Source organism: Manduca sexta, unplaced genomic scaffold, assembly GCF_014839805.1.
Source record: "Manduca sexta isolate Smith_Timp_Sample1 unplaced genomic scaffold, JHU_Msex_v1.0 HiC_scaffold_2458, whole genome shotgun sequence".
Taxonomy (NCBI): Eukaryota; Metazoa; Arthropoda; class Insecta; order Lepidoptera; family Sphingidae; genus Manduca; species Manduca sexta.
In genome coordinates this window covers 7857-23242 of record NW_023593424.1, presented here as the reverse complement: position 1 = coordinate 23242, position 15386 = coordinate 7857, and the positions used below count along the sequence as shown (strand labels likewise).

Below are 15386 nucleotides of genomic sequence, written 5' to 3'. Positions count from 1 at the left end.
GTTTCAGAATGATGAACACGGTTACATTTAAACATAACTTTGTTATTGCATTTTTGCTTGGTGCGGTGTATTTTTATATTTTTGGATACTTATTTTATCCGCTAGCTGTGAAAACAACGCTGTTTCTGTACACGCTGCATTTATTCGACAGCAATCTATAGTTAATATCGAGTAATGAAACAAAATAAGAAAATAAATAAAATTTTATAATTGCTGTAACTTTTAAAACACATTTTATTAATTTGACTGTACTGAGGTCATTCGGTAGCCAAAATGGTAAACTTGTTAAATATATCTGTATATATCTGAATTAAACGACGTCCCCTTTTCTGTCTGTCTGTATGTTATCGATTTTTTAAAAATTCACTGAACGGATATTCATGAAATATTGTTTGGAGATAGTTTAACACCCGGAAGGTTATAGGGTACTCTATATCCCGAGGAAATATATAGCGGGACTTTCTCCACGAAAAACTCTTTCACGCAGGCGTTGTTGAGAGAATGCTAGTACTATTATATAAAGCTGAAGAGTTTGTTTATTTGAACGCGCTAATCTCAGGGACCACTGGTTAGAACTAAAAATAATTTGACTAAAATATGTTTTCGAGAGTCCAGTCATTGAGGAAAGCTATGTAGTCTATAGCTTTCCTAACGTCATGCTATGAAGCGTAAACTCAATGAAATATGTGGCAAAAACGTGGGAAATGAATTCCTCTTGTGGGCTTTCGTTGCTTGTCCTGCATAAACGGTTAAAGTTATGCAACAATTATGTAAGACGGATTATTTCCTATTAAAAAATTCCTATAAAAAAAGCGGCGATAGTCTAGTTGGGTGTGAAACGGACTGCCAAGACGAATGTCTGCAGGTTCAAATCCCAAGGGCACACACCTCTGACTTTTCTAAACAATCATGTGTGTATTCTTTGTGAATTTATCGTTCGCTTTAACGGTGAAGGAAAACATCGTGAAGAAACCTACACATCTGAGAAGTTCTTCTATAGGAATTTCGAAGGTGTGTGAAGTCTACCAATTCGCACTAGCCCAGCGTGGTGGACTAAGGCCTAATCCCTCTCAGTAATAGAGGAGGCTCGTGCTCAGCAGTGGGCAAGTATATAATGCAGGGATGATATTATTATTAAAAATCTCCTAAAAATCTATTTTGAAAAAAAAATCTCCCGCCGCCTTTGTTTGCCTGTCTGACCACGATAAACTAATATAAAAATACAAAAAATTAAGCCGCTTTCAAAAACCACTTACAAAGCCAAAAAACAATTTCACACATAACAGACATAAACTGGTTACCAATTTTGCAGAAGGTGACTAAGTTAGTTAATTTTTTTTAATTTTTGCTTTTTGTGTTTTTGATGACGTAGTTGTGTTTCACTCACAATACGACAATCGCACTGAGTTGTTCCACCTCTGCCTATCCCTGAAAAGGGGAAAAGGCGTGATGCTATATTTATAACTATGTAAGAAGAGACTCAAACAAACCCAACGCAAAAAATATCTAAAAACGTCACAAGAAAGGAAAATTCGTAATTTCGTTTGTTTGGACGTCATAATTATTTTAGTTTTTCAGTTTTACAAGCAAACTACAAGAAAAATATATTTCCAAATCGGTTCAGAAATGACCGAGTTCTGATGATATAAACAAAATGCATATTATGCATGCCGTGTACGCCTCAGATTGTAACGACATTTACCTTCAGATTACTAATAACGTTGTTATATAGTAATTAATTATGTGTTAATGAACGTTACGTTGGTGTTACCAAATAAATAAATAAAATAAATACACTTCGAATTAATAATCTCCTACTTTTTTTTTAATTGGTTGAAAGCACTAACGAACGGTTTTCGATGAAATTTTATAATGGAGATAGTGTGAGAACCTGGGAAAAACATAGGACACTTTCAAATTAAATTCATTTCTTTCTCAGAAATATTCCTTAAGTATACAATTTAATGCTCAAACTAAACATAGTTGCCGCCTTCTGCATCTCCATTCCTAAAAAAAACATTATTATTAAAAGTTGAATTAACGTAAACATAGGTACAATAATGTAGATAATTCTATATATTGAAAGGACTCAAAGAGTAATCGAAGAAGATTCTCCGCAGTAGAGAAAGCTCGAGATTAGATGTGGGTCTGTATATATAAGGATAACATTATCATTGTTATTTAATTAAAATCGAAAATTAAGTATACGCCCTTGATATTTTTGGTGTTTATATAATAGTACAATAGGTAAGATTATAATATATAACATTAGGTTAAGTGTTCCTACATGCGTTTAAAGAATTTTATTCTCAAAAAAGACAATAAAAGTCACTTACATGAGAATACTTGCTAATTACTTAGGTGTAGATACAATCAACTATATCGACACAAGGAGTAAAACAGGCCCACAAATAAAGCTACAATACTTTACATGTTCTGTTTGCTGAACTGGATGATCCTCTGTAGACCACTGAGCAGCAACTCCACAAAGATTTTCGGCTGTTCCAAAGCAAGGAAGTGTCCGTAGTCGTCGAGGACGTCCACCGCCACAAGGTTGGTGAACTTGGTGTTCAGAGCTGCTGGAGGCATGTAAAATATCTCGCCCAGAGCTTGCACAGCGATAGTCGGAACTGGCGTGGGAACTCTGGAAGTTTGTAAGGTTTTAATACTTGTGGGATCCACGTCTAAAACAGTTACGTAATAGGGCACAGGACTTATTTTCGTTCTTTACTATTAAAATTATTCGTTATATAAATTATAACACAGAAGGAATTATTAAAATTCGGAATAAAATCAACAAGTTATAAGTCTTTGAATTTCCATGGAAGAGGTAATTAACAAGTAACTGAAATGAGACGCAATACCCACATTTGACGTCATCGGGAATAATGACGCGTGCGAAAGAAAGAGATGAAGCAATATCCCCACAGTGACTACACTCTGTTGTTTGGCAGAAAGAGACATTGCAGTAGTATTTACCCGGGCGGACCCTCACATATGAAAGACCAAGTAAATTGTAATTGTGTTCCTTACCTGAAATATCCTGAGCGGAGATTCCTCAAATTGATGGTTTCCGCATACATTCTGATGGAGGTGGTGGCTGTCTCAGTGTCCCAGTAGATCATAAGGTTGTCAATGATCTGGTCGCGGGAGTATATCTCCAGCCCTCCCATGGGATCGTCGCCGTTAGTTCTCCTGCTAAATATAGAGAACAAATGCAGGAACCAGCCCAGGAGACTCGTGGGAGTTTCGCCGACGCACAATCCTGTGGACGGTCAAGAATAAATGTTACGGATTTCGTAAGATTAACAAAGGTTTGTTTTTTTTAATAGAAACAAGAACCTCTGAATAATTAATAAACTACAGTAGAACTCGATTCTCAATCTACGATTTTAGTACTCTACATTCTAGATGAAATAATATTTTCCGCTGATGTTATGCTTTAAAAAATATATTCGCGTGAATGCGACATTTCCTTAACAGATTACCTAACAAGACCCACCCACATTCGTTTAAAAACTCGGATTATTGCTATTCAAGTAAATTGAAAATCTTTTCCCACAGTGCTCTTCTTTGGGATAAAATTTATCCTGACTTTAATCCAGGACTTAATATGAAAGTAAGAAAGTATAACGTGGTACTAAGACTTCTACTGGTGGTAGGTCTCTTAGATGTGAGAGTCCGCCTGGGTAGGTACCACCGCAATTTCTATTTTTTCCGCCAAGCAGCAGTGTGTAGTCACTGTTGTGTTCTGGTTTAAAGGACTTTGTAGCCAGTGTAATTACTGGACATAATAAGACTTAACATCTCATGTGTCAGGGTGGCCAGCGCAGTGGAATACCAAACAATAATGGGCGATCATATCGCTTCTCATCAGATGAACGGCAAGCTTGGGTCATCATTCAAAGCAATAAAAACTAAAAACCTTTCAGTAATAAATACCTGTCCCCAGAATTAAAGGAGTACATAATACAGGGCTGGTATTTACACACCAATAGCATCAGGTTTAGCAGTGTGTATGTGGAAGTAGCCGAAGTCCTGCGCGAGGTACTGCAACGTGTTCTTCAACGGGTACAAGCGGCTGATCAGGTCGGCTGACATGAGGGCCGCCGGGTACACCGGACCCCGCGGTGATGAGAGATAGTGCTTCATCTGTCGTCGCCACAGCCATGGTCGAGTGGTAACCTAGAACTTTCTGGAAAAAGACATTGAGCTTAATATAGACACAACTTGTACTCCTTAATGGGTAGACTGAGATGTTTAGTTTACCCACTTTTCGCCATCTGTATTCAATGCCATGATGTAATAGGAGGCGAGCCTACCCACATATTGGACACAAATTCCTGTCTGATAATGAGCAGAAAAATCGGGTTATACAAGTTATTTGTTTCAAACACATCGACAATTCCTTTGGTATTAGCGATGGTTATGGGGGTGACGATCAGTTACCAACTAATCCATTTACTGGTTTGATCTCTCTTTATAAGAAGACATTGTACTAAGGTATACAACGGCGTAATTATAATGGCCATATTGTGATGTTTATGCTAAACATTTTTAAATTCAATTTAGTCACTATATAATCATTAGCGTAAGGGGCTGGAGATCAGGCGATGCTAATTTTGAATCAATGATAGATCAAGATGCTACACGGATTCTTTAAAATAAATATTATGCCCTTGATTGAATTTTACAGAGTCGACGATGTCACGACTGCAGTTGTAAACATGCTTATTCATAAATCGATTATGCAATTAGATTGATAATGTCTAATGCAACGATTCCACACTTAAAATAAGGGCAGAGAAAAACCATTACTTCAGGGAAGAAGGTGGCCAAGTTATTTCCTATGACAGCCCCCGCGTCTCCCCCGTGGACGTAGAACCGCTCGTGACCCAATCTGGTCATCAGTTTCTCGAATATGAACGCCATCTCTGCAGTACCGAGTCCTGGGTAGTTGGTAGCCTGGAAAAGTTATGTATGATTTTACATCTTTGAAGTCTAACAATATTTTGTTATAAACTTCATTTAAATTGTCAAAAATTTTATAATTTGATGTTACTTTCATAATTTCTATAGATATTTACCAAATTTAAGTAAAATGTGCAAATTATATTAATTAAATTCCAAATCAAAGGGACTATATCCGATTTTGCTTGTTAACTATTAATTAAGGCTGATAGAACAGAAAATCCAATATAATTTGGCCAACCCAGAATTTGAATCAGGAATCTCAGAGAGTTCTCGAACTGCACGCGCAATATAGGCACGCCACTAAGGCAGTTTAAAATATTAGCAATTCCGGCAAAACCAGTAATATGCAATAAAATGTCTTACATCTGAGTAACCGAATCCAGGAAAGCTAGGGATCACGACTTCGACCACGAAGTCCCGGCCAGTGGGCTTGATGATGTCATCAATAACGTCGTAGAACTCGCGCACGGACCCTGGGTACCCGTGCAGCATCAGAAGTGGAATGCTGTATTTACCTTTAGGGACCTAGTAAATAAAATCACATGATTTTTTTTCATTGGAGGTTATGTCCTCATCGCCACGCTGGGCAAGCAGATTCTAGATAAGAAACCACGGCTTGGCAAACGTACGACTTACACAAGAGGGCAGCGACTGGATGCATAAAGTAGCAGTCTAGGCTCTACCTTGGAAGAAGCCTATGTCCAGCAGTGGACTGCAATGGACTGATGATGATGATTTTTTGGTGTTAATTAATAATACATTTCTAAAGACTCTTAAACTTCTTATATTGAGCAAGTTATGAAGATTAATACCATATTAAAATTAAACCATTTTTCGAAATTTAGCGCGGTTTTAATATACTAGTATTCGCCTGACGTTTCGAAGACTTTGCAGCCTACGTGCTCACGGGGGAGACTGCAAAAGACCGCAACGAAACGACCACAAAGTCTGCAAAGTCAAAAAAGTTTAGAAAACTAAAATATTAAAACCATAATAAAATGCGAAAAATTGTTTCGTTTTAATGTCTAGCATTCGCGTAAACAAGAAATTATTATAGATTGATACCATATCAGAAAAAATAGACGGTTAATCAATTGGCATAACAACTCAGCCCTCCGGAAACTGCTTACCTCCGGTTTGATCCAGATAAAGTGGATTTTTAGACCCTGGATGTTTGTTAAGAACTGTGGATACTGGTTCAAGTACTCTTCCCGCGTCGTGAAGTTGTAGTTGCTCGCCCAGTAGTCCAGCCAGTAGCTCATCGTGTCTGTGTTCAGGCCGTAGTTATAGTTGGTGCCTTTCAGCGGAGGAGTCATTGGACGCCTGTTATTTAGCCTGTATAGTAAGTCTTCAACCATCTGGAAGTTCACATTTTATGGTCTAAATATATAATGGACTTTTAGATCAATAATTAACTTCAAATCAATTATGAAGAAAAGTCCGACAACGACTACTTCGCCAGCTACTGGGTTATTGTTACTAACTGATTCCAGACTTAATTGCCTTTCGTTTCTAGTGGAAATTGGTTTTTAAATTGCGTATTATCCAAACCTTTGTGTGATATTGACTAAAGAACCATACCTTCTTCCACGCTGGTAGAACACGCATTCCTTGACCTCTATGGTGGCTCAAATCAGAGAAGTAGTTACGAAAAAGTCATTTAATTTAATAAAGAAAAGCAAAGATGGAAAAAAGAAGATTGATTACACAGAAACAGGGGAACGAGATAGAGGAACAAGAAATAGAACTAAATAAAAAGAAAAATAGAATCAACTATTCAAAAATTATTAAGATGGGCCAAAAATTGTCTCCTCCAACAAGCGAGAGATATTGTGCAGGACTATATAAAGCCACTGAATTAATGCCAATGGTAATTTGCGACATCCAATTTATTCTTTAGTTTATGAATTGTGTAATTACCTCCTTCTTCCATTCGACCTTGAAGGGTGTGATGCTGGTGTCTTCTTTAATGCTCTCAGGTCCCCACCGCTTGTCGTGGTAGATTTCGGGGTCCGACTTAAAGTCGTACCCTGCCACCGCCACCACCAAGCCAAGCACCAGCCACGAATACATCATGAGAGAGTTTAAAACAACGCGGGAACTTTAAGCCTTATATAAAAAGCAAAGTGCATATGAAACATTTCGATTAACAGGTATGTGTTCAAGTGTTCGTCTGTTTGTAGTCAAATACGGATCTGAACTAATAAGGAAAATGTGATGTTTATATATTTATCAACAAAAATGATTAATATAACACATAATCATGCTAATATTAGTATTATTATGTAAGTGAAGTGGAGTCTAATAGAATATCGATTGACGAGAGATTACCTCTGGGCAGTTGACACATCTTCTCGTCCGGAATACTGCAGTGTCTCAAGACAAAAGTCTTTGACCAGTGTGTGTTGCCAGTGATGACATATGGAACAGAGACGTGGTCGCTCACTATGGGCCTTATCAGAAGGCTTAAGGTCTCCCAGAGGGCAATGGAGAGGGCTATGCTTGGAGTTTCCTTCTGGGATCGAATCAGAAATGAAGAGATCCGCAGGAGAACCAAAGTAACCGACACAGCCCTTAGAGTCGCGAAACGCATGTAGCAGTGGGCAGGACACATAGCTCATAGAACTGATGGCCGTTGGAGCGGAAAAGTTTTGGAGTGGCGACCACGGACCGGGAGACGCAGCGTAGCAAGCCCTCCCCCCCCTCCCCCCTCCACGAGATGGTCGCAGGAGTCCAGGCAGCCCACAACCGGTCCCTATGGAACTGCCGTCGAACACGTGGTGGACTTTTGTAGTGAGAAGCGAGCGTACTCGCAACCATCGTCTAGTATTAAAATTATATTATTTTTGACGAATAAACAACCAGATATGGTACGTCACATGCATGCCTGCAATATTATCTTATGCAAATACAGACATAATATATTGTCGAGAGATCTTATAAAAAAGGCACGCACCTGCATAAAACATATTATGACATTATCGATCATGCAAGTGTGGCGGTACAATTAGTGTTTACCGCCATCTTGTCAACATCAATGGAACTACGAGAAGATTAATATGGTATTGACACAATTGTAGTGGTAACGCACAGCAATCACGCTAGATGGCAATAGGTGACAGGCGCAACATCTGCCTGACTGGAAATCTTCCCCTGACAAAGAGGAACGTAACCATCTATTCTTCTACAGTGGCGTCAACCTATACGCTGCAACTACAACTTATTTTGGTTAAAACTTCCTAACATTATTTTTGACATGTTAGCCTCGGTACCGGCCTCAATAGCGTAGTTGTATTAAATGCGCGGTACGGCAGCGCTCTGAGATCTTGCGTTCGAATCCCGGGTCGGTCAAAGTGATATTTAGGTTTTTCTGCTCAGTATTGAAACATTACTAATTATTTTCTAATTAGTCTGTAGTTATAAAGTAAACGATTTACGCTCTCGCAGTTGAACTACCAATTAGCATCGTCATTAATTTATACTGTCAATTGTTTTGACGTACGCCCGAATGGCGCCTGTATAAATAAGCGTGCAATGTCATTCGAGGTCTTTTTGCAATCATCTCTCGCAAAGGTACTACTGTTCTAACTGCAATTTTTAGAATATTGTAAAATAATTGTTAGAAAAGTAAGTAATAGGAATAAGTAGTAATAAGATTACCAAGTATATAATAAAAATTATATACATTTAGTAATTAAGATAGAATAAGTAAAAATTGTTAAATAGAGTAGGATAAGTAGTATAAGTAGTAACTATGCTATAATATAAGTAAGATAGTTAAATAGAGTAAGGTAAAGTAAGACTCAAATGTTATTATTATAAGAAAAATTAATAAAAAGAAAAAAGGACAAAAAAATAGACAAAAACAAACATCCCTTGTACTGGATAGAGCGACTAGAAAAAAAAAACTGCATTTTGTCACGAATATCGTTGTTCCCGCTGGGGTGAGTTTGCCAATTCTAATTAACCGCTAACTATGTATTCTGGCCATCAGGGCTTGTGAGTTGTCACGAGTCGCTGGTACGGAATGTAAGTCTAGCTTGCATTCCAAACTGGCGGGTACTGATATCAGGTTCACGGTACGTTGTTCATGGCGCGGAATGCGGAGCCGTAGTGTACGGTGAGGGATTGCTGCTTCCTGACCCCGTGCATGTGCACATTGTCATCGTCGCGGGAGCTGACCCCGATCACGTGCACATTCCTGCTCAATCCACGTGGCCGTCTGTTTGCAGCCGAAGCCAGCCACGTGCAACACCTAGTACCTACGTGGCGTTCGTCTGATTCGTAGTTCCCCAGGCCAGTGACTCATGTTTCTTAATACCAGCAACCAGTGTCGAGTCTTACATGCAAGGATAGAAAACCTTAAAAAATCGTAAAAAGGCTCGCAACCTGTGGATTCACTTGTGTCAACTACTTTTTTGATTGAACCCTCCACTAACCTTCCATACCTACTATATATTACAGGATTGCTATTACATTGTTAGGATTATATTACTTTCTCCGAGCGGGTAAGGGTAAATATAATACACAATATTTTATACTTCATTTATTGTCAGATAATGCGTATTATTTTATAAAGTCTTCAATTAAGCAGACGTGCTGCAGTTTGATTCACTCTGTCCATCCCTTAAAAGAAAACAGTTCTATTATTTTCAAAACATCGAAAAGTTTTTCCCGACAAGATCTCATTTGAGACTGGACTATCGTTGGACTCTCGCTTCGAACCCTTCGTAAAAACTTATATGTTAGAGGTATTGCACCAACCGTAAATAATAAATTCGTAAAAGTAAATTCGCTTTTGTGTATGTAAATAAAGTAGCAAGTTATGGTTATGGTTTTCCAAATTTTATCTTTTGCGTTTGCTGTAACATGTTGCTTCTTGCTATATTTAATGATTCTAGGCTTACGGGAAATAACCTATAGGTTTTGATTCCCCTGTAAAACTATAAAGTCTGCTACATAGTTGGGCATATTTTTTAGTCGCCTTGTATTACGAGTTTGATTTTTCCATCTAAAAAAGATCGCAGCCCAAGTATTTATAAATTTCAACTTTCTTATACTTCTTATAGCTGTATGGGTTCTTTTTGAGGTGCGGAAGTAATGATTTCCTACATGTTCTGTTTGTTGAACTGCATGATCCTCTGCAGACCGCTTAGGACTAGCTCCACGAAGAGTTGCGGCTGCTCCATGGCAAGGAAGTGTCCGTAGTCGTCGAGGACATCCACCGCCACAAGGTTGGTGAACTTGGTATTCAGAGCTGCTGGGGGGAAGTAGAATATTTCGCCCAGAGCTTGCACAGCGACAGTCGGCACTGTGGTCGGAGCACTGCAAATAAAGTTTTGATCTTATTATTACGAACACGACTGAGGGACATATTAACGGTTGATAAGCTAATTGACTTGAGCGAAATATTTTTCGAAAAATTTTAACTAGATTAAAAAAAACGTAAAAAAAAATACTAATTTTAAATATATATGAAACTTAGAGTCGCAAAATGTCGCTTAAGTCAATTGGCTTTTTAACCTTCAATATGGTAAATGGAGTGACGTCCAGATAGAATATGGATTGGCAAAACATGATTAACCTTCACGGGTAACACAATGCTTTCTTGACTGATTTCTTTCTTTCATTATAGACAGGAGATCTCGAAACTTAACACATTTATGTTGGTATTATGGCGAGATTAAAATAAAATAAATAAAATACTTTATTAATCACATAGGCAAATAAAAGTTGCACTTATGATACGTCAAGACAATTTACTAGAATAATTATTATTATTTCCGAATAACACTTAGGATCACTTATATTACTTCGGACATTTTAAATTAGGGATAAAATTCTTAAGAATACAAGGAATAGGGTAAAATAATGTCGCCAGCTCGGATGGCACGTAGGGGGAAATATAAGGCTAACTCATCGCGATCCTCACCGGCGAGGACATGAACCCTAACCTAGCTAACCGACCAGCCTTTCATTAGCTACCTAAGTGATGACTACCCGAATAAGAAAAGCAGAAAGAAACTCCGGGCTTAGTATTTTGTCATCAATTGTTTATTACATCTTTTGTATATATGTATTTTTTTCAGTCTTTCTTGTACAAAGTCACAATAGTTGTATAAGCTAATATACGCATATCACCGTTAAAATGGGAAGAAACAAATCTACGAGATGGGATTTAACCCTGGACAAACTTACATTTACACCTTATATGGTGGTCGCGACAAGCGGATACCAACATCCTACCACCAGCTAAAACTTATAAAATATTTCCTTCTCGAAATAGAACTCACTTGAGAAATCCTGATCGGAAAGTCTTCTTGTTAAAACTCTCTGCATAAAGCCTGATGGAGGTGGTGGCTGTCTCAGTGTCCCAGTAGATCATGAGGTTGTCGATGATCTGGTCGCGGGAGTATATCTCCAGCCCTCCCATGGGATCGTTGCCGTTCGTTCTCCTGCTGAATATAGAGAATAAGTGCAGGAACCAGCCCAGGAGACTTGTTGGGGACTCGCCGATACACACACCTGAGGAAGAACAATATTATATAGTAAAACAGTGAACCAAGTACACAATTATATAATATATAATAATATCAACCCTGTATTATATACTTGCCCACTGCTGAGCACGGGCCTCCTCTTCTACTAAGAGGGATTAGGCCTTAGTCCACCACGCTGGCCTAGTGCGAATTGGTAGACTTCACACACCTTCGAAATTCCTATAGAGAACATCTCAGATATGCAGGTTTCCTCACGATGTTTTCCTTCACCGTAAAAGCGAACGATAAATTCACAAAGAATACACACATGATTTTAGAAAAGTCAGAGTTGTGTGCCCTTGGAATTTGAACCTGCGGACATTCATCTTGGCAGTCCGTTCCACACCCAACTAGGCTATCTCCGCTATTTGCAGTACACAGTTACTTCTATAATATTCACCAATTATTTTTGAAAGTCTTACAAACCGAGAGCATCTGATTTTGCGGCTTGTATATGAAGGTAGCCAAAGTCCTGCGCGAAGTATTCTAATGTGTTCTGGAGCGGGTACAGACGGTTAGTCAATTCTGTTGGCACGACAGCTGCTGGATACAACGAGCCCGCCGTGATTAGGGTGAGCGCTTCGTCCGTCGCCGCAACAGGCATGGTGGTGTGGTATCCCAAAATTATCTGCAAAACCATTGAGTGTGGTATAATAGATTCCTACCAATAGGATGGATTCAAATCCCAAACACACCTCAGACTTTTCTAAAAAAATAAGTGTGTATTCTTTATGAATTATCGCTTGCTTTAACGGTGAAGGAAAACATCGTGAGGAAACCTGCATACCTGAGAAATTCTGCATAGGAATTTACGAGGGTGAGTGAAGTCTACCCACCCTCACTGGGGCAGCATGATGGACTAAGGCCTAATCCCTCTCAGTAGTAGAGAGGGCCCGTGCCCAACTGTGGGACAGTATATAATACAGGGCTGATATTAATAGAGATCAACAATTTCTACAGATCATAGAGAAACAGATTGAGCAAAAGTCATTGCATTTATCACTACAATACAAATACTAGTAGCCAATATAACTACTGGACATAATAAGACATAACATGTCACGTCTCAGGTTGGCGAGCGCAGTGGAATACTAAACAATACTTTGTAATTTAAAGTGTTAAATAGTGTTTATACTGTTTATGGGCCGTCATATCGCTTACCATTAGGCTAATGGTAAGTTCGTCTCGTCATTCATAGAAATAAAAAGAAATACAAGAGGCTGTTGTGACTGATAAGTCACCGACAAAGTGGCACCGATTTTTCAGTCCGGAACATCCGGAATTTTGAATCCTGCCCTAATAATAAGGATGATAAAGATGAAGACAGTATTTTGTTTTTACATGACAGTTACTTTGTGATATTATTGAGTAATATGAAGCTCAAAGAAAATTTCGATTAAAAAGAAAATGTCAGCGTTTCGTAAATTACTTAGTGCTCCTCAAGTGATATGAACTGTTCTTCTTTAAACGTAGCTTAAAAAGAGTGCCCACTACCTCAGTAGCCAGTGGGTAGGCTATGTCCCAACCATTATTAAAAACCGTTGAAGCCGCTTGCAAACAAGCGAACAGCTTGCTAGTTTGTCTACTAATAATAAAAAAACACTTACTTCTGGGAAGAAGGTGGCCATGTTGGCGCCTATAAGCGCTCCCCAATCACCTCCCTGCACGTAGAACTTCTCGTGCCCTAATCTGTTCATCAAGTTTTTAAATATGAACGCCATTTCAGCAAATCCGAGACCTACGAGGTTAGTGGCCTGAAAAAGTTATTCTTATAAATATTACTAGTTTCATAACAGAAATACACCTTTAAAATGGAATGACTCCATTTTAAAGGAGGAAGCAAAAGAGATGAAAAATAACGAAATTTTGATTGTAATTATTATTAGGAATCAACTTTATTGTAAACCAAATCTTTATATTAATACTACCCTCGACACAAAACTAAGAAATGAAAAAGTAAAATGTATTTGTTCTTTCACTTTATTATAAGTATCTAGTAATAATTCAACCCAAGTATTCTTGCGTCAGCGGTACTTTTTTTACTAACGTAAAACCAAAATAATTGTTTAAAAAAAATTTCCAACCTCTCGGTTCGGGGTTCGGACCCCAAACGCGACGGCCTTTGGGTTAAAATATTACTAGGTTATATTTGCATCCAACTTTCGTTCTCTTTTCCCCTTAACTTCGATTTGTATACAAAACCTCTCACATCTGAGTAACCGTAGCCAGGCAGGCTGGGAACCACCACTTCTATCACGAAGTCTCTGTTGTCTGCGGGCTTGGTGAGATCCCACAGGACATCATAATATTCGCGCACCGATCCTGGATATCCATGAAGCATCAGTAGTGGGATGCTGTATTTGCCTTCAGGTATCTAGTAACAAAATAATTACATTTGAAGGTTTTTACTTTAACTTCCTTCACCTAAAAGACTGTTGCATTACAAAATGATGCTTTTAAATTAGCTTAGTTTTCCACTGTTTATCGGCGTTCATAAAAGAAGGGGTTGACTAAAGAAAATTAATAGAATAAAAATTAGGTATTGTTAGTATTCTATTATTTCGGTCTGTCTATCTGTATTTCTGATTTTCCATTTTTACTACCCCACATCACTGCATCCACTAAACAGACTTCCATGCGTGGTCAGAGTATAATTGGGGGCACGATATAGGCATTGTTTCATTAAAATCAAATATGGGAAATAGTTATCGTTATTTTAAGCTATTTGCAATTTCCTTTAGAACTTTAGTTAGCATTCTTCTACGTGGACGGATTTTGACGCGAACTGTGATGCACATTACTACGATATAACAAACGAAGATCGTCAAACTACCAGCCGTCAAGAATCTTACCTCAGGCACGATTCTGATGAAGTGTATGCTCAGTCCCTGTATATCAGTCATGAACTGAGGATACTGGTTCAAGTACTCCTCCCGCGCCGTGAAGTTGTAGTTGTTCGCCCAGTAGTCCAGCCAGTAGCTCATCGTGTCTGTGTTCAGGCCGTAGTTATAGTTGGTGCCTTTCAACGACGGAGTTAGGCGACGCCTGTTCTTCAACCTGTATAGTAAGTCTTCAACCATCTGAAAAGCGAAATGTTGACCCTTAATTTCACACATTTTTGTACATAGTTTCTTTGCATACGGAAGAAACATAAATTTATCTGGTATAAAAAAAAAGCTTCTAAAATTAAGGGCATATACCAATCGTAGGTACATTATCTTGAAGCTCTTCTAATTTTTTGGAATACACCTCTTATGATGTCCACTTCAGATATAAAGCATTTTGTCTTAAACTCACCTTCTTTTTCCATTCCACCTTGAAGGGTCTGATACTGGTATCTTCCTCCATGCCTTCTGGTCCCCACCACTTGTCATGGTAGATGTCAGGGTCTGACTCATAATCGTATCCTGCTGCCGCCGCAGCCGCCACCAAACCCAGGACCAGCCACGAGTACATTCTGAGAGACTATTTATTACATTTTCATGTTCTCTCGGTCTTAAATAGATCCAAAACTTGCACAACACAAGTGAAAACATTGTTTCCTGTTTGACCAGGTGTTTATTTATGCTTTGTGACTATTTCATTGGTGAAATTAATTAAATTAACTGATAGTGTAATATGTGCCGTTAATTTTGTGTTCTGTTTCATAATAATTATATCAGCTCTGTATTATATAATGTCCCAATGCTGGACATACCTTCTCTACTACTGAGGAATTTAGCCTTACTCCACCACGCTGGCCTAGTGCGGATTTGTGGACTTTACACACCTTCAAAAATCTTATATAGAAGTTCTCAGTCGCTCCCTGATACCTACTACTACAGCTGACCGTTACAAGCACTCCCTTCCCTACCCCGCGGCCCCGCATACGTC

At 38.5% G+C, this 15386-nt stretch overlaps 3 protein-coding genes across 3 annotated transcripts; all 3 read right to left on the bottom strand.

Annotated features, from left to right (window-relative positions):
* Nucleotides 1–1937: 1937 nt before the first annotated feature.
* On the bottom strand, nucleotides 1938–4111 carry LOC119192185 (juvenile hormone epoxide hydrolase-like). Its single transcript, XM_037446020.1, has 4 exons — nucleotides 3993–4111; nucleotides 3034–3265; nucleotides 2432–2644; nucleotides 1938–2007 (listed from the first exon to the last, which is right to left on the bottom strand). The coding sequence occupies exons 1-4, from the start codon at nucleotides 4099–4101 to the stop codon at nucleotides 1974–1976; spliced, it is 588 nt and encodes a 195-aa protein (XP_037301917.1). The 5' UTR covers nucleotides 4102–4111; the 3' UTR covers nucleotides 1938–1973.
* LOC119192183 (juvenile hormone epoxide hydrolase-like) lies at nucleotides 4112–7156 on the bottom strand (the record flags this gene model as incomplete). The annotated part of the gene is made up of 5 exons (XM_037446018.1): nucleotides 6895–7156; nucleotides 6105–6332; nucleotides 5338–5499; nucleotides 4819–4965; nucleotides 4112–4195 (listed from the first exon to the last, which is right to left on the bottom strand). Coding segments are annotated over exons 1-5 (777 nt in total), but the record flags the coding sequence as incomplete, so codon positions are not given.
* Nucleotides 7157–9505: 2349 nt separating this feature from the next.
* Nucleotides 9506–14992, bottom strand: LOC119192184 (juvenile hormone epoxide hydrolase-like). The gene is made up of 8 exons (XM_037446019.1): nucleotides 14811–14992; nucleotides 14366–14593; nucleotides 13723–13887; nucleotides 13121–13267; nucleotides 11940–12141; nucleotides 11268–11499; nucleotides 10087–10299; nucleotides 9506–9600 (listed from the first exon to the last, which is right to left on the bottom strand). Exons 1-8 carry the CDS (start codon nucleotides 14967–14969, stop codon nucleotides 9561–9563), a joined length of 1386 nt encoding a protein of 461 aa, XP_037301916.1. The 5' UTR covers nucleotides 14970–14992; the 3' UTR covers nucleotides 9506–9560.
* Between the last annotated feature and the right edge of the window lie 394 nt (nucleotides 14993–15386).